This window comes from Micromys minutus (genome assembly GCF_963924665.1).
Source record: "Micromys minutus genome assembly, chromosome: 25".
NCBI classification, from domain to species: Eukaryota; Metazoa; Chordata; class Mammalia; order Rodentia; family Muridae; genus Micromys; species Micromys minutus.
Genome location: NC_137960.1, coordinates 11347636 through 11366713, shown reverse-complemented (window position 1 = coordinate 11366713; position 19078 = coordinate 11347636). Strand labels below are relative to the sequence as shown.

At 40.2% G+C, this 19078-nt stretch overlaps 1 protein-coding gene across 9 annotated transcripts in view; it reads left to right on the top strand.

Moving 5' to 3' along the window:
• PCDH15 (protocadherin related 15) overlaps nt 1-19078 on the top strand; it is a gene marked incomplete at both ends in the record, with an annotated part of 610552 nt that overhangs the window by 590061 nt on the left and 1413 nt on the right. For 5 of the 9 annotated variants that reach the window (XM_080938397.1, XM_080938398.1, XM_080938399.1 and 2 more), the window contains 2 exons: nt 2139-2288; nt 5669-7082. In XM_080938397.1, coding sequence (XP_080794523.1) covers nt 2139-2288; nt 5669-7082 — 1564 coding nt within the window. Of the gene's footprint in view, nt 1-2138; nt 2289-5668; nt 7083-15906; nt 15978-16841; nt 16955-17898; nt 18754-19078 lie in introns of those variants that run through there. The other 4 variants (XM_080938401.1, XM_080938402.1, XM_080938400.1 and 1 more) reach the window with 3 other exon arrangements.

Sequence of the window (19078 nt, the reverse complement as noted above, 5' to 3'; positions counted from 1 at the left end):
AGGTGGATATCCCCTGGAAGGTATTTGGTAAAGTAACTTTTGCGTTTGCAAAATTTTGATGGTTAATGTCGTGTGTTTTCCTTCTAGTACCAAAAACTATTTAGCATGTGGGAAGTGCTCAAGGAATTTAACTATTTTAATACCTGCAATTTTAAGTAAGCAAGGCATACATTGGGCCTGATACGAGGTATGAGAAATTAGTACCGTGTCCCTATTGGCAGCCATTTCTTTTAAAAGATGAAGAGTTTATTAAAAGGAGAAGTAGCCCTGAGAGCACCACAAAAAGTAAATACGGACAATTACTGTAACTGTCATAAATGCTTGATGTACCAAACATGGTAGAAGATATGAATGGTAGAAAAGTTATTCACTATTTAAAATACCTAATGTATTCTTACACTGAAACCTCTCTGTCCTAATTTAGTTTTTGCTGGTGTAATAAAATACTGACCAAAACCAACTTGGGAAAGAAAGAGATTATTTGGCTTACAAGTTATAATATATGACCAAGGGAAGCCAGGACTGAAGTTAAAGGCAAGAACCTGAAGTCAGGAACTGAAACAGACAACGTGGGGGGGGGGGGGATCCTGCCTACTTGCTTCCTTCTGGGCTCATATTTTCTTCTGTCTTTCTTAACACAGTCAAGCATATATTCTCAGGAATGTCACTGCCTACCATGAGCTAGGCTTTCCCACATCAATCCTTAATCGAGAAAAATGCCCCCTAGATTTACCCTAGAAGGATAGGGGAGCCTTCCTAGCTGAGATTCTTTCTCAGAGGATGCTAGATTGTGAGGAGTAGGCAGGATCCCTGACCAGAGTACCCACAGGCCAGTCTGAAAGCATCAATCCCCCAGCGAGATTGTCTTCCCATGGGTGTCAAGCAAACAGTCAAAACTCTGTCATCCACGACCTTCTCTTTGGTCTCTAAACAGTTTTCTCTCAAATTGAATCCAACGTGTGAATTCTTACTTAAAACATTGAAGGTGTGCTCCGTGTGAAGATGTTAAATGGATGCTTTTCTCACAAAGGCCCTATGGAGTTGCAAACATAACTTTTGGTGGCTGCAGTTAATCGTAACATTTCTTTAACAAATCAAGTGTTATAGCTAAGCTGAAGTTCCTCAAAAACAACCCTGGAAAAATCACTAAGCCACCAATCTAGTATTCACTTCTACAGTTAATTCTGTAGCAATCTTTCTCCTTTATCATTCAACCATTCCTCAAAGGAGCATATCAGATCCTTATACCCGTAAAATCAATATTTCTCCACATAAAGAAACAAGCCCTGACAAACATCAGGTCATCCTTAAGTTTCCATAGTCTTGTTAGAGTGGAAACTTACAGCTCCATGTTTTACTGCTGTTTGTTCTTCCTCCCTTCAGTTGTTATTCCTTTGTGGTGTTTGGGTATCTTTGTCAGTCTGCACCAATACTAACGAGGGGCCACGCCTTCACTCACCCTATTGAAGTCGTTCCTTCCCATCCTGTATCATTAACTGTGTCGTTACGAGCTTATTCAGGAAGCTGCTCATAATTTATAGCAAATCACGTTATAAAGCCACTAGTCCAGTAATTCTAATGTCACTTTCTCTTCTTCTCATGCACTGCTTCCCAAAACAGGTTTAAAGTGTAAGTATGATTATGAATATTTTTTGCACAGGAATGTATGTAGTAGAAAATGAGAAATCACGGATTATCTCAATCAAGTACAATACTGTACTGAACTGTTGTTTTACTTTCTTAGCTGTTATGTGTGTATGTGCACATGGTTAAGCTGACTAGACAACTTGTTATCTAGTATGAAAGGTATCTTCTAACCAATTCTAAAATTTAATGACTTAATTTTAGAAATACCATCTGTGACACTTAAAACTACAGATCACTTCTAACACTAGTATCCTGGCCATTAGTAAAAACGAGATTCATTTGAAAATATAGCTGTGAATTCTACTGTTTCTTCAAGGGGCAAATATTTACATATTGAACATGAGAAGGCTTCTGTTAGATTACACACAATTATTTGAACTAATAAATTGATCCAAGTGGTCCCCTGATAACAGAATCTCGTTATTAAAACAATAGCCTATTGCTTGTGGCTTCTAAACTGAGTCTTACAAGACAACCTTACTCTATTCAAGACGCCAGGCTGAGTGCACAAAGACCGCAAGGATTCAGTCGGCCATGCCTGCAGCCAAGCCTGCAGCTCCAGTGCCTGCTGCACCGCCACCGCCACCACCACCACCACCACCAGGGGCACATCTCTATGAAGAGCTGGGAGAGAGCGCCATGTGAGTAGCAAGGAAGGACAACTGTGTGGGGTGGGGTGGATTCCTGGAGTGAAGCTAGTTCCGAGCTCATGCTGAAATAACAGCTGTAAGCCCGTCATCTTGTTCGTAAGTCTAATATAGTGAAAAATGACATTTTTAATCTCCCAATCTTAATGATATTGGGACAATCTCCTGGACAAAATTATAGATTTTCAAAAAGCAATTGAGTAGGAGATTTTAAGAAATCTGTAATTCCCAATTTGAGATAAAATTTTTAAAAAAAGAAAAGAAAAGAAAAGAAAAAAAAAAACAAGAGAAAACCCTCCAATTTGCCAATCAAAATCAAATCCTATGGTTTAAAATGAAGCATTAGGATACTATTATAGATTATTATATAAAGAAATTACAATCTGAGCTACTAAATGACACAGGGTACTCTGAACAGTTTGCCCCCTATACTGCTGGAGGCAGTTGTGATCAACATCTCCACACTGTGAATCTCTAAGCAATTTTAAGCATATGTTTTTGACACAGAGTGTTAATGAATTTCCAAGGCTTCACAACTGTTTCTGTCAAAAGATACAACCTTCAAAGTCTAATTTGATTCAATTTGTGCGTATTATAAAACTTCAAGAACAACTGCATTAGGGCATGATAAGCAATTTCAAAGTGAGCTAATCTCAGGAAACTTTGTTGTTAGCAACTAAGAACATGTATCTGTTATGTTTCTAGGATTTACTCATAGGATTAGAGCACATCTCAAATCATAACAGTCGCCTCGATTGGAAAAAAAAAACAGTTTAGACAGATGCACGCATGAATAGTGTATTCATATTTATATTACTACATATGAAGCTTTAAATTATATGGGTGTTATTTTAGTGTTGTATAAATATATGTAATCTATAACATATAATGTACAGCATATCTTATATATCCTATGTAAGTTGCTGTTAAAGCAGAGTTTAAAGCACAGAAATCCTAAATATAGGATTTCTTCCCCTAAATATGGGTTTTCACTCCTCAGTCTTCAAAGGATGCTCTCATTGAATTACTGGTGAAGTAGGAATTGAGCCAATATGATTTGATTCTCCAGTTATATTGACTGAGCAGCCCTCCCCAGAAATTACGTTTAGATGACAAAAGTTGTATGAAGTTAGCAGTATTCACATATATGTATATATGTATACATATATATAGATACCTATTTTTTTACAAAGCAATTTTATGCGACAGTATCTGCAACTCTGCAGAGGTGGGTGAGTTACAACTACTGGTCTTTAAGGGCTATTAGCCCCTGGAAAATCTGCAGTAGAAGATTTTTGAATCGTGTATTGAAACATTTTAAATATGAGCCTTAACTCATTTTCAGAAATGAAGCATTTTTCTATTGAAAATGTTTTATAAGGGCACTAGTAAGCTACAAAATCAACTAGCTCCAAAGGAATGATTACCAACAGCATTTTTAAATAGAAAAGACAAATAATTTCAGGAAAAAAATAAATCTTCTCAAAGCAACTTCATGTAGATTTCACACTCTTAATACGCACTTAGTATCTAATAATACACTTATTTTCTTCCCAAAACCCAGGACCGTCTCCCTAATATAGTGCACACTGCCCAATTTTTAAAGTTAAGACACACTCACGATTCTTGGTCTTATTTCTCTTTCACAATTAAGATAACCCATGAAATTTTATGTCTCTCTAGCAAACAGATGGTCAGATAAAATCCTACATGATAGGATGCCATAGTGAATGCCATAAGATTTTATCTGAAACATTATTAGATGTTATTCTCATGACTGAAGGGGAAGAAAAATCTAAGACCGTGACGTGTTCTCTCTCTCTCTCGGATGTGTGTATTGTTTGAAGCAAAGTTTGTCTGTTAGTGTTGCGTGACTGTCTGGGATTAATGACAGCTACAACTTTTCTTCCCTGTCACATGTTTTCTCACCCGCGGATACATAGGCATAAGTAAGTAAATAATATCATTCTAATAAAAGGCTGTTAGAGCGTAGATACAGCACCATAGCTTGAGTCATAGTATTGTCTGCACGTGGCCCTCATCTTTCACAAGGTGTTTGTTTAAAGGAAAATAGCATCCCCCCTTCTTAGTTCCCCCCCCCCTTAGTTTCCAATGTGACAGTACTCATGCCCAGTAGGGACCGTTTAAAAAGTATCTTTATCTTAAGTTCAGACATAGAGTTCTTTCCCTCATAAGTTATGTGACTACATAGATCGCTTCTTCCAAGGCCATATAATATCAAGTGAACTGATATTTAAGGTGTTTTCAAAACAGCTTTCTACGCTTAGGACAAAAGATTGTATTGTCCAGTTGTCTCTGCTTTTCTGATTATTCAGGCTGTCTGATAATCCAGCCCTTTGTGAGCATGCTTGTTTTTGGTGGTCAAATTTCGAAGCCATGTATCATTTCATTGCCTGACCTATTTTCCTCTGGTTGTGAATCGAACCACAGACAAAATTAACTTGAAGGGGGAAAAAATCTAGTTAGGGACTATGGAAAAGTACTTGCCACCTAACTTTTCAGAAGGAAGGGTCCCAGTGCTTGTTGTTCAGGCCCTGGACTCCTGCTCTGCAGCTTTTTAATTAGATTGCATGGTTTCTGGTGGTACTTTGCTCAGTACCCACGCATTGGCAAACCCTGCAGGAAAAACCAAAAGGTTATTGTTTTAACACATATTGTCATCCAGTGGACTTCTGACTAATGATTGATCCACAGTATATTTGCTGAAAATGTGAATTTCCCCTCTTGTCTGTGCTTTCTGCAGAATTTACATGGTTTTAGTTCAGGAGTGTAGCGGGAAGTTGATTTCCCATCTATGATTTTTTGAACTCTCTGAGGGGCTTTCTGTTCTGTCTTCATTGTTGTTCTAATCTGGAAAGGGGGTTTGCCCCTTTCTGTACTGTTTGACAAACTTTAACATCAGAGACTGCATTTACCTCCCAGAGTTACTGAGATGGGATACAATGGGATATTTCTGATGGAACTACTGTCAAGACCTGTGCATAGCAGTGAGCTCTGAGCACCCTCCAAAAAGGTGGGGGTGCGCAGCCAAAAGCTGGGGTGTCTGTCTGGACTCTCCAAAACCAAGGTTTATACAGGAGCAAACTGTTATATTTGGTGGATTCAAACGAACTGGGAAAGGGGCGGAACAGGCTAGAGACTGAAATTTTAATGACAATCCCTCATCCTTCTCACAACTCTGGATTCCCCTGCCTTGTCCACCCTAGAATACTAGAGTAGGATCTTGGAAGTGATGTTGTAGTCAGTGCTTTGATATCGCTAGGGCTTTGTTATGTAAGATATGATATGATAACCATGAAAACACCTTTCTTATGAAAGCTGTATCACAACTTGTCTTCTTCTTCTCTTTCAAGTCTTTTCCTTCTCTACCATTTTGAACAAAGCAGGGGAAATAACTCAGTCCCAGAAGACAGGAGCAGTCATCGTGATGGGATGGCCTTTTCCTCAAGTACCACTGAGTCTCATGAGTCAGCTCATGTAGAGGGACCACTTAAGGACAGCCAACCTAACCCAGCAAGGATGTTCTCATTTCTTCCAGATGAGGATGACCTAAGTACCCATAATCCCCTTTATATGGAAAGCTTAGGTCAAAGGTCAACAAATTCAGACCTTCATCCTCGAACAGATCTTGAAGAGCTATTTGTGCCCAGAACACAAGTTAAGAGTCAGTCTCTGAGGGGCCCAAGAGAAAGGATCCAGAGGGTCTGGAATCAGTCGGTGAGGTTTCCTCGGCGGCTAATGTGGAAAGCTCCAAACAGACCGGAGACCATAGATCTGGTGGAATGGCAGATCACCAGGCAGAGAGCGGAATGTGAAAGCACCAGATGTCACCCAAGCCAGAGAGGTAGCAGCAACATACCACTGACAACTGAAGATGCCCCTGGGTCAGAGAAAGAAGGGGGGCACAGAGACACCCTAATCGTACAGCAAGCAGAGCACCTGAAATCCCTATCTTCAGGCTCTTCTTTTTCCTCCTCTTGGTCCCACTTTTCTTTCTCAACTCTGCCAACAATTTCAAGAGCTGTGGAACTCGGTTCAGAGCCTAACGTCACTTCTCCTGCTGACTGCACCCTGGAACTTTCTCCTCCTTCAAGACCTCGTGTTTTAAACACCCTGGGCTTTAAGAAAGAGACTCCCACTTGTGCATCAGATGCAGAAACAAAAAAGAACTCCTTTGAAACCATTCCCCATCCACCTAGCATCTCTGCTCCCCTTCCACAACCGCCTCTCCCTCATCCCCCCATTGCCTTTACTACTATTCCTCTTCCCCATTCTCCCCCAAACCCCTCTCCCCCACAACTTCTTACATTTTCTCTTCCCCCTCCTTCTCAACCTCGTCTGCCAGCACTTCCCCCTCCTCCTAGACCAACAGCTCCCCGCCTCTGCCCACTGCCTCCTTCCACTTCCATCCCAGCCCCAGACAGCATCTCTGCACCAGCTGCTAAAAGTACTGCCAGTCTCACACACGCCAGAGAAACTGCATCTACGACACCAGCATCCAACCCGCCGTGTGGGTCGGAACCCCACAAACATCCAAGAGGGATCCTCAGACATGTGAAAAACCTGGCAGAGCTCGAGAAATCCGTGTCTAACATGTACAGTCACATAGAAAAAAACTGTCCACCCACAGATCCCTCAAAACTACACACATTTTGCCCTGCAGAGAAAACAGACATGAAAATCACATGTGACCAGAGTCAGGAAAAGTTGGTTAGAGTTGTTGAGGGAATTGACGTGCAGCCTCACAGTCAGTCAACGTCCCTGTAATGTCGCTTCTCCCATCTTAACTGGGCGATCCTTTTCTTGACCGTAACCCTAAGTGGAGCACGAGAATTTGAACGTCACAGAAGAGTCCACTGTTTTTATCCCAAACTCAATGCAATGCCTTTTTCTTCTGCACTTTTAATTTCAGTTAACATCACCGTCACTAACTCATAGAGTAGATTGACCTTAATTTTCTTAACTTCAAGGTAGCATTAATTGTCCTACATTTATTTAAAAAGTAAGTAACTTTATCTGTTTTTAATGGGGAGATATGGGCATGCAAAGTACAGATCCAACTAAAACCAAAGGCTTTTTGACCTTGTTGATGGGTGATGCTACTTTTTTTCTTTGTAATTTTAACCACAATTTCATTTGACTGTTCTAGCTAGGGAGGACCAGAAAAGCAGGGCGCTAGTAAGCCATAGTGCTCTCTCTTTGGCTTAGTATTTCCTTGGAGTCTATGTATTTGGTAAAAAGAAATGTTGCACAAGAAAAGCGATCCTTAGAAATGTAGGGAATGGCAGACACAGGGACATTAAAGACGATCTCAGGTGCTATAATATGTAGCTAATCACTTTTCTTACGATATCCTCCATTCTGGGTTGTTTTGATCCTTTTAATAGACTTTCAGATGAGAAATCTCTCCCATTCTTTTTTTCAGTTGCTGTTCTTGCTTTCTGTCTTTCTTTCTGACGAAAATAAATCTCATGCCGCTGACTTTTGTAAGACATCCTATTTTTTATCAAAGGTGCCTAAAATGTTATTTTAAACCTTTCCCATGATAAAAATCACCTCCTTGTTTATTATAATTTTATGATTCTTCTTTCCAAGAAAACAGTCTTTGATATCTAATTTATTTAACAAGTAAAATAAAAAATAGTCTTAAATGAAGACACACTATTCTCAGTGTCTCATCACCTGTATGCTCAGGGGGCTGTTCCATGGGAAGGAAGTCCCATGGTTGTTAAAATAGACTTGTACTCGATGGATTAAATCCTGGGGAATTATACCTAAGTACCACTGTCTTCATGAAACATACACAGGCACATGGCGTATTATATGTAAACATCAAATAGCAATTGTTTGTTTTTCCATAAAACACACTGAATAAAAGTTAACTACTAGAAATCCCTACTTTTGAAGCAAATTCTACTATGTTTGGAACTCTAGAATTGTAGTATTTGAGAAGATATAAACCTACATATTCCAACAGAACAGCTCAGGCAACAACCTCAGATTCTGTTACATCCAGGTTTTCCTGAATGACCCCAGCCACAGTGAAACACAGCCTCAGTTCCATGTGTCCACAAAGGCTGAGAACCCTGCAGTAGTATCATCTCTAAGACGGTCTGGGGGCTCTTAAAACTTGGGACAGCCCTTTAGTAATTTAATGTTCATTCCTGATCAACAGGAACAACCAAAGGCAGTCCGCAAACCTACTTACCCCCTGCAGCCCATCTGCTTCAGATATCATTCCTCCAAATCAAAAGTAATTCATTTCCTGCGATTCTTGAATGTGTTTTGTGCCATTCCATTTTCTCTCTGTCACTGAAAAGCTTCTGTTGAATTTTTTGTTGGCAGCTGGTCATATGCCTGAGAACTTGTGCTGTATGGTGTTGCTGATGTCAGCTAAACTGTCTTGGACATGAGTTCTATAAAGGTCATTTAGAGACAGAAGCTCTACACACTCCTTGTCTCTCCAGTGCTACTAAACTCACGTGTCTGTGTGAGATGACATTCTTGCCTCTGAATTTATTAAGGTCTACTCAGTGTATAAAGCATGGTTATATGAATGGATTATTTAAAATTCAGAGGCAACACTTAGCATGCCTTTGTTGTTATTAACATTAAATATATACAGACATTGAATGTAAAATGAATGATTGTTATACACAAGGTAACAGAATTACATGAAAAGATGCACTGATATTATTTGATTATTTGACTGATTCTATAGTTATCAACATTCATGATTTGAAAGGACAGATAATTACTAATTACGAATATTGATTATGTTGTATAAATATACCTCTTCTAAGTAAGTTTCTATGAGCCAAAATAGCAGTATAGTTACCCAAAGAAAACACAAGAGTGTGTGTGTGTGTGTGTGTGTGTGTGTGTGTGTGTGTGTGCCTGCACGTAAAACTTACTTGTTGTAAAACTACTTTTGAAAGAGGATCTAACCATGAACTTGAACTCATATAACCTACAGTGGCTTCAAATTCACTATGTGGTCCACACTGACCAACTCTCCTGTCTCAGCCTCCCAAGTGCTGGGATTGTAGACATGAGCCCCAAAACCAGGATACTGAAGGTATTTCACATTTAATAAGTAATTGAACCATCCTAACAAACAAAATTGTGTAGCTGTTTTACCTGATAGGTGAGGCTTATCAATAGGATTAGGTCCTAAGCATAAAAGCTGTGTCTAATTATCTCTAAAAGAAAATGGAATAGATTTGAACATAAAGTCCTACAAGCATCAGCAGGACTGTAATCCCCACATATACTAGTTGACGTATATAAGCACTGTATACACTTCCCTGCAGAATGAACTGTTGAGGAGTACCTCACTGCATTTGGCTCTTCATCAGCAGCTTCACCAAGCTGTTTGTAACCACTTAAGACACATTTGATTATGTAGACTCCTCCGGTAGAAGAGTAGTTTTCAACCTTCCTAATTTACTGTAACCCTCTAATATAGTTCCTTGACCCCCCCCCAACCATAAAAATTATTTTGTTGCTACTTTGTAGCTGTAAACTTGTGCTGTTTTGAGTTGAAATGTTTGTATTATCATAAGTCTGATATGAAACTCCATGGGAGTTGTGACCCGCAGGTTGAGAACCACTGCTTCAGAGACATGGCTGAATGCTCTGCCAAGATACTTTGGTTGTATTTAAAAAGCCATGCCTATCTACCTCACAGCTGAATATGGCAAGATTAATAATATCAATCTAATGATTAAACACATGGAAATTTTTTTAAAATCTCATAATCAATGACACTCATATTTTTACACTTCCTTGTCCCTCCCAAGTGTAGGCAAACATTGCACAACTTGTGGTCCATGGACTTTACTTACCTTTCTATAGTTTGGAGTACTTGGAAGTTAAGAAGGTCCTTAAGAGTAAGTAAAGCCAGTTCTTAAGAGAGCAAAGAAGGTCCTTTGTTGTATCCTTCATTGTTAGAATCAAGTTGACACATACAGGCAATATGGTTTCGTTCACTTGGGAGAATATAATCTGAGTAGGCACCTACCTGTATGGCTTTCTCTTTAAGACATATCTCTTCCTTAGTAAACATATTATTCATATCAAGACATAGATGAGACACCAAAGAATACCTTTGTGCTAGTTGATCATAACAGAACCCAAGGGAAATCCTGCACTTTATTTTTAAGTTGTTTTCACATTTTTTTTCAGTGTATGTGTGTGCATGGGGCTGAGGAGCCTGTGCACCATAGCATGATCTAGAGAGAGGTCAGAAGAAAACCTTCAGTAGTCAGCCCTTTCTATCGTGTGAATTCTGGGTATTGGGTGCAGCCCATCAGGTTGCATAGCAAGTGCCTTTACCTACTCAATGAATATAGTGTGTTGGTCATGTGGGAGTGAGAGCTGCAAAGATAATTGATTATTAGTTATAAAGTACAGCTCATCTTAATGACACTGGAGGAAGTATGTCCTGGTGAGATTCATTTTAGTGAAATTGATTGTATTTCCTCTGATTCTCTTAAATGGTCCTTATCTGTAGTTCTCTCGGGTCTGAAAATCCATGCATTTAACACAAGTTTCCATTTCTGCCTTTCAGGGGAGGCTTTGCACCAGAGGTAAGGGACTTATCATGTGGTACAGCATCGAGCCTTCGAGGAAAGCCTTTGTATAGGATATAGAACTGACTGAAGCGAGATTTATCTTCTTCTGTTTCAATCAAAACTTTTACTGGTGTTGTCTAATGTATTTCCTTTCCGTATGCTGCTTCTTTGCTTTGGAGTTTTACATCTATCATCCAGGGTATAAACAATGACCAGTGGCTAATGTTTCCAATGATGATGCCTTTGCTCTGAAGTATAACTTCAAGAGGACTGTAGTAGCAGACTAAATTTGGTTTTCTGGTTCTATAGGTAAAGTTTAGAAGCTGTAAAGTTTATTAACATTTTTTAACAGTCTATGTTTCTCTCTAGTCCAAATATCTCTAATATCATACTAGAAAACATCTCTGAGTATATTCTTCCATGCCTGTGACTCAGTCTACAGAGAGCCTGCTGAGGACTCTGACTAATAAAGCTGAGTGAGATTTATGAGTGTCAGCGTTACCGAGAGCCTAGGTTGACTTAGCAGACAGCTTCTCAATCAAAATATTGAGGTAAACACATTCTCTGTAGCTTGTCCTTTGGAATGTGTATGTCCTAGACCACACAGATGAAGGCTAATGACCTATATGAAGAACTAGTCCTCAGGGATGATTATAACAGATCTGTTAGAATTGGAGAGTCTCTAACATAAACTTCTTTCCTTTTCAAAGAGTAACATACGTAAGTGCTCACTTTGAGCAGATGAGACACGATTATTCCCAAAGCCGCACTGCTCAACCTTCCCAGGGCACTCAGGACGATTTACTCCCAAAACTCACTAAGCTAAAATTTGATCAAGTGTTAGCTCCCATTTGGCTGAAGCGTGAATCATCACAAAACGTACCGACAAAGACTTTGACACAGCTCACCCCATGAGTAACGGGGAGAGGCAGATGGGAGACCCTACAGAATTGGAGGAGGGACAATTTCCTGACTCACAAAGAGGCTCTTTGTTTTTAATGGGAGAATGAAGAGAATGCCTCCAATGCAATCCAAAGATGCTGCATCTTGTCCCTCTGACTTTCTGTTCTTCCTGGGGGATGTAGTTAAACTTGCTGTGATGAGGAGTGAGCGATGGCCGGCTTCATCAATAAACCTGTCAGAATAGCCCTGTGGTATCTGTTTGTAGAAGCCCAGGCAATCCTTCGCACTCTGAAGCTTAAACAAAAATTATCCTCATAGAAATTGCTGATTACGGTTATTACCAGTTAGCTAATTAAAGGAACTGAAATTAAAGCCAGCGGCTTCTGATATACCTTAGATGCCCGAGTAATTATCTGAACTATTTATTAATCAGTAGTTTGGCAGGCACCATGTGAATGATGAGTCACGTCTTAAGTGACAGGTTCAAGCTGTTGCCTCTGTTCCCCTTTCCTCAACTGTGTTCTTTTCTCTCCCATCTGAACTACTATCTAAATCTTTTCCTGTTTTAATTTCCTTTGGCAGCATCAACTGCTGAGACCTTCTCTTCTTAAACTGGAGGTATCGATTTTCACTTTCTTTTCAACCTCACTAAACCTTTACAATACTTCTGTGGTCACAGTGGGCGGACTGATGCAGTCCCCTTTTTACGAACTGGAGAACATGCACTTTCGAGTTTAAATAAATAAGCAAAGAAAATGAAATCACCCCTCGGTTGCTTGTTGGTCACCACAGCTACGTGGGGGTTGACAGTCTTCTGGGGTTAAATGGCTTCTTTATGTGGGTTGGCCTAAGACTATCAGATGAAGATGTTTACATCAAGACTCATAACAGTAACAAAATTACAGTCATGAAATAGCGACAGATGTAGTTTATGGTTAGGGTTGGCACAACATGAGAAACTGTAGTAAAGGGCCACAGCATTGGGAAGGTTGAGAACCACTGCTCGAGAAGTTTAGGCAAGTAAAGCATTATTTCCATTACTGTCTGAAGCCAGCCGGTGGCTGAGCAGGAGGTGGGGGGCTTGTCTGAATGTCACCTCATCAGCTACATCAGGCAAAAAATAAAGGAAGGTTCTAACATCTGCCCTGCTCCCTAGCACATGGATGCTTCTCCTACAAAGTAAAAAGTCCTTTCAGCATCACACAGTAAATACACAGCATTTTATTTATTATAATATATTATATACCTCTAAGACTAAAATGAGTATAAAATACACGGTTGAAATACATAAAATTTTTTTGTGATAAACTTAGGCTTTTGCTTAAAAGCCTACAAACATTTGATTCTTTAGGAACAGTACCCTATGTTTACTAAAGGAAAGCATTCCTTGTTTAGAATAGGCACACACACACCATCTGGAGACATGGGGCAGAAATATATAAATTTGTGGTTCAGCTTTTAATTAGAAACTTTTATCAAGAAAACTTCGGAATGATTGACTCGGAAAACTCAGGGTTACAAGCCATGCGCACACACAACCTTGAGCAAGAAATTCTCCCAGCCAACACTATCAGTTCAAAATGCTGATCATCACATCCAGTTCAACACGCATGGAGAAGCCAAGAAAAATGGGACCGAAACCGTTCTGATTTATCACCATTTGAACATCCACTACAGTAATAAGAGTCTAAGTTAGCTTCGCCTTCTCTGTGTGGTCAGCAACAGAAATTAACCGGTTAAGTGTTGGGTCCACTCACACAATCACTGGTGCAAAGTCTACGGATTGAGAAAGGGCCTCTGCCATGCGGTGACAAGGATGAATCCAGTCACCTGCTTAGCTCAGTCCTGGGGTCTTCGTTGACACAAGGACTTTCCTCTGTTCCTTTTCTTTTTAAACACTTGGCACTCTGCATATCTTATTTGTGCAAGTTCCTGTCACTGCTGCACACCAGGGTTCCTGTTTTGTTCCCTTCTAACCTTGACCATATTGGAAACCATTAATGCTGGGAACATAGAACAGCATGCAAGACCTGAGGCTTAGTCTTGGGAATCAGAAAATGCAGCTCTGCGAGCTAATGGTTACTAAGATTACATTTGAAACAGTTTGCAGGTTTCTTCTCGGTGTGTGTGTGTGTATTAGATTAGGCATGCATTGCTTATCCTAGTAAATGCAGTGTTTCTGAGATGTTTGCCTTATGTAAGCCAGTACACTGGTGCTATTAGTCCCTTAAAAGTCTGCAGTCACCATTGTGAAGCACACGTTTCTCAAAGTCACTTAAATCTGGGCTTTGACCTTGTTCTAATTTCTTACTGCCCTTCCTTAAGTGTATTTTATACTTCCCTTCCTATGGTGGAAAACTCTGTTGAACTAAAACCTACAGCAACAAAGTAAATGTAAGCCACTTAGAGGAAAATTTCAAGAGTACACTCTCACACATGACTAGCACAAGTTAATGCTCAGCACCACTTTCCCTCGCCCTAAGTGCTTTCTACGCTTCTAACATGCACTTGAAGGTTACATCATTTCTGAGCTCCTGTGAGTGAGATATCACAGTATAATTCCATCCACCCTTGGCCTCAGCCTATCGGCCCATCCTGTGCAGCCGTGCTGCCACAGGGGATTGATTTCTTGAACTCTGTTGGTTCTGACTTTGGACAGTTACAGATGATCTATTATTGTGGCATACATTTTCAAAAGAGTTTTATAAATGTATACTCCCCTGCCCTAGAACTTTATGGCCATCAATTGCCCACTGTCCGTGGTGACATGCACTGTTGCTAATCATTTTTTTAAACATTTATTCTAGTAGGTATACCAAATGAGTTTTAACATCACAAACAAATTGGTTTAAAAAGCATTTGTAAGTTGCAAAGGCAGTTGGCATTGTATTAGTGTCAGAGGGCAGTTGCAGACTTAGTAACTACAGGAACCTGGCTGGACATGTCCCTGAAGAGAGGGCAAGGCAGGGGGCAGATTGCAGGTTGATCTTGAGTACCAGTGGGGAGCAGTGTGGTAGAAGAATGGTAACCAGACCACACAGACTCTTGGAATAGTGCCATGCCTTTGTTTTTTTTTTTTTTTTTTTTTTTTTTTTTTTTTTTTTTTTTTTTTTGTTTGTTTGTTTTTTTTTGAGAAAAGCAAACCCCAGATTTTTGGTAGAGTTCTTTGGTTGTGGTTTAACCACAATCAATCCTTTTAAATGATTCGTCAAGTTGTGACATAACTAAGCCATTGTCCATATTTATCACACAGAGGACACGTGTGATAAATGTGTGTGCCTTAGAAATGGTTGCTCTGCGTCGTCACAGAACGATAGTAGCTCCTGCTTCATGTCCCACACACACGTGTAAGAACCAATTCCTGTCACAAGCAGATTATCCATGTATACCTACCCGTTTCCCCGTGGATAGTTATGCTTTCCCCTCCCCCTCTTACTCCATCACAAATTCTTAACCTTCGCCATCTCTCATTATTAATATAACCACATTTTTTTTAAAAAATGATTTAATTGCCACTGAAGCTGTCCCCGTATGTGTTCCTCAAAGCACAGTTCTGAGAGCAGACTTTAAGAAAAGTCAGTACTATCAAGAGTTAGAAGAAATCTTCACAAGGATGTGTTTGAAATACCTCTAACCCCAGAATGAGCAGTAAACTGAGGTCCTTGTTAGTGTGCAAATCACTAGGGGGATGGAAAGTATTTGAGGGAGCCCTTGGTAACAGAGAACCATCAGCAGAGAAAGACAACAAGCAAAGCCACCGTAACAATAGCCTGCCACTGACCAATCAGTAAGCTCTGATGACATTTAGTGCTGACTAGGTTAATCTTCAAAGTTCCCTAAAGCAAGACAAACCACTCACCTAAGAACATCTAGTTTGATGGCCAGGGAAACCGTAAGTGCTTTCCCATTTACACATGATCTAATGGCACATGGGTTCCATGAAAAGAGCTGAAAATGTAACACCAGGAATGTGTTAACCAGCACTTGTCATTAAACTTACTTTGTCAGGAGTGTTTGGAGAGATACACACAGTAGGTATGAAACCCTCACTTAAAACTGAAATATGTCAAGAATGTTTTCAAAAATGCAAATGTTTTCTCTTTGAACAATAGGAGTTATCCATGGAATCTGGGATTGACCCTGGCCAGGAATATGGACAAGATTATTACAGTTTTGAGCATGGGTACTTCTTCAGTTTTTCATTCAGAATTGTATTGTATTCTTTTTTTTTTTAATCATCAGAAGTTATTATTGCTATTAAGAGTTTTTCGAAATGTCATTGACACCTTTATCGCTGAAAACAGTGTGCCCGGTTTTTGCATTAGCTAAGTCCTCACCCTTTTGCTGTTTCGTTTACCCTGTTTGTGTTTCTAAAAATGTGCTAAGAAGGTTCATAACAATTAGAATGGAACATAGAAGTCAAACATGTTTGCTCAATTCCTGAATTCACCATTTTATTCTGGATACTGCGTTTCATGGGGTTTTCTTTTCCCCTAGCCTGAAGTTTTGTGCCAGAGCAGTGAAAAAAAAAATTAAAACATAGAATACACTTATGAATCTAGTAACAAGTATGAAAATGGAGCATTACTTCTGCACACCTAAGCTAACCACGTTCAAAAACATACCAAATGAAAATGCCAAGTGGGCTGTGAGCCTTCCATATGAATTTTCATATAAAAACTTGGATTTCACATTCTGTGTGAAATACGGATTTGCATATAGAATCTCTCTTGTACCTTCCATTCTTCATGTGGTTATGAAGTATTACATCTTTCTTCTTCCTGCCTCTAGTCTCTCTCCAAATTTAAACGTGAGATAACAACTGTCTTCCTTGTTATTGCAGAGAGCCACTGTGTCAATAATTCTCTGGCTGCCAAGTAGTGGTTTTAAATATGTAGTTTTGTTTTAATTTTTAGAAGGAACTTAATAGACTCTTAAGTATCTATTGATGATGAAGGAAAAAAAAGAAGCAGAGATCATTATGGTAGATTCTATGAAAAACAATGACATATGAAAAAATGTCTTAAGTTACAAGTTTATGTTGCAGGTATGAGATGCCCCAGTATGGAAGTCGCCGCCGACTGCTGCCCCCTGCTGGACAGGAGGAATACGGCGAGGTCATTGGTGAAGCTGAAGAGGAATATGAAGAGGAAGAGGTAAGTGTCTGACTTCATCGTGACATGTCCCGCACTGGCCGCTCTTTAGATCTTGTTTGACTAATGTGCTGTCAATAATTCCAACTGTGAGAATTCGTAGTAGTTCATTATTTGTTTTTCAAAGAAAGGTAACAGCGCTAACCATTCTCTTACCTATGAAGGCAATTCTTAAATTTCATTTCCTTCTATATGAAAGGTTAAACACCTGAAAGAAGTTGCAATAGAACAGGCCTTCTAAAATCGCAAATGCCTCTCTAAACAGTATTAAGAGCCATATATATTATAAATTTTACAATACGTGGTTGCTTTTGTTCTTGCCCTATCTGTATAACTAAAAATTATGAAAAAATGAAGTCTTCATATTCCATATTCAGGAAATAAAGTATCATCACCAATATTTTTAAATGTCATGTGATTCATCTCCGAATTAACCTGAATCGTGTCTTTCAAATTCTTACACCTTACCTGCAACACCTGCAGTATTTATTGGTAAATGGCCCTTCCCTCCATAAAAGAACAGCTCCTGAAGCTCTGATTGGTTCAAAATTCTACAAGACAGATTTTTTTTTCATGAGCTTTCGAATTAAATAATATATGTTCATGACATAAAAATTCTGAGACACAGCAGGAAGCTAACAAGCCAGAACTCTAGAGGTAAAGATAATGGTTATTTCTTTCTTGAGCTAAAATTAAAACTTTTTAAAAAGACCTAAATAACAGAGAAGAGAAAGCATTAGATTTGGGTATTACTACTATAAAGCCAAGACAAAAATAACGTATTGCCTTTTGGTTAGCTTCTGTCTATCATCAGAAAAAGAATATTGTCATATTTTTTTAGAAACTATATCTTGCAAGAGGCTTTTACCCAAAAAATGAGTTTATGAAGGACAAGGTCATGCCATAACTGTCTTCGAGCTAACATTTGAATTGCACTCTCAAAACTTTCAGGAAGAGCCAGAGAAAGTTAAAAAGCCCAAAGTTGAAATTAGAGAGCCTAGTGAGGAAGAGGTGGTAGTCACCGTTGAGAAGCCACCAGCGGCTGAGCCCACCTACCCAACATGGAAGAGAGCCAGGATATTCCCAATGATTTTTAAGAAAGTCAGAGGTCTGGCTGAGAAAAGAGGCATTGACCTGGAGGGCGAGGAGTGGAGGAGGCGCCTGGAGGAAGAAGACAAAGACTACCTCCAGCTGACCCTAGACCAGGAGGAAGCGACAGAGAGCACCGTGGAGTCAGAGGAGGAGTCCAGCGACTACACCGAATACACAGAAACAGAGTCTGAGTTCAGCGAGTCGGAGACCACTGAAGAATCCGAGTCCGAGACCCCATCTGAGGAAGCGGAGGAAAGCTCGACCCCGGAGTCAGAGGAGTCTGAGTCCACTGAGTCAGAGGGAGAGAAGGCAAGAAAAAACATCGTGCTAGCTAGAAGAAGGCCCGTGGAGGAGGAAGTCCAGGAGCTGAAAGGGAAGAGAGGGGAGCCGCCCGTAGAGCAGGAAGAAGAGCCCCCAGTGGAGGAGGAAGACAGGCCGGAGGAAGGAGAAGAAAGTGAACTGGCTCCCCTGGATGAGTCCACAGACCTGGAGGCTCAGGATGTCGCGGAGGAGGGCAGTGCAGAATCAGCCTCCGTGGAGAGGGGCGTGGAAAGTGAGGAGGAGTCGGAGTCAGAACGGAGCAGCAGCAGCACCAGTGAGAGTCTCTCTGGGGGCCCCTGGGGCTTCCAAGTGCCAGACCATGACAGAAGGAAGGAGGAAGACCCCAAGAAATCTCCAGGCGCGAACTCCGAAGGTTACAACACAGCCCTCTAGAGGAGGGGTTGATAGTAGGTGGCGTTTGCAGTGACGTGTGCTCTCTGTGTGCCGTGCCTTCTGTGTGGTCTCTGAAGTGGCTCTCGACGGGATGGGAACTTAGCCTGATCTGACTCTCTGACTCGTGGCTAGAAAAGAAAACGATTACATGTGCTAGCTACGTAGATGTGCATGCGGAAACACGGTAGCTCAAACCTGTCTCCTCTCTCTTACGCTAGCAAACAGGGAAACATCAGTACTGACTATGAAGTGGCATTATCAGCCATACTTGTCTATAGCAATGGAACAGACACAGGTATGTGATAAATAGGCAGTCTTTGCAGAG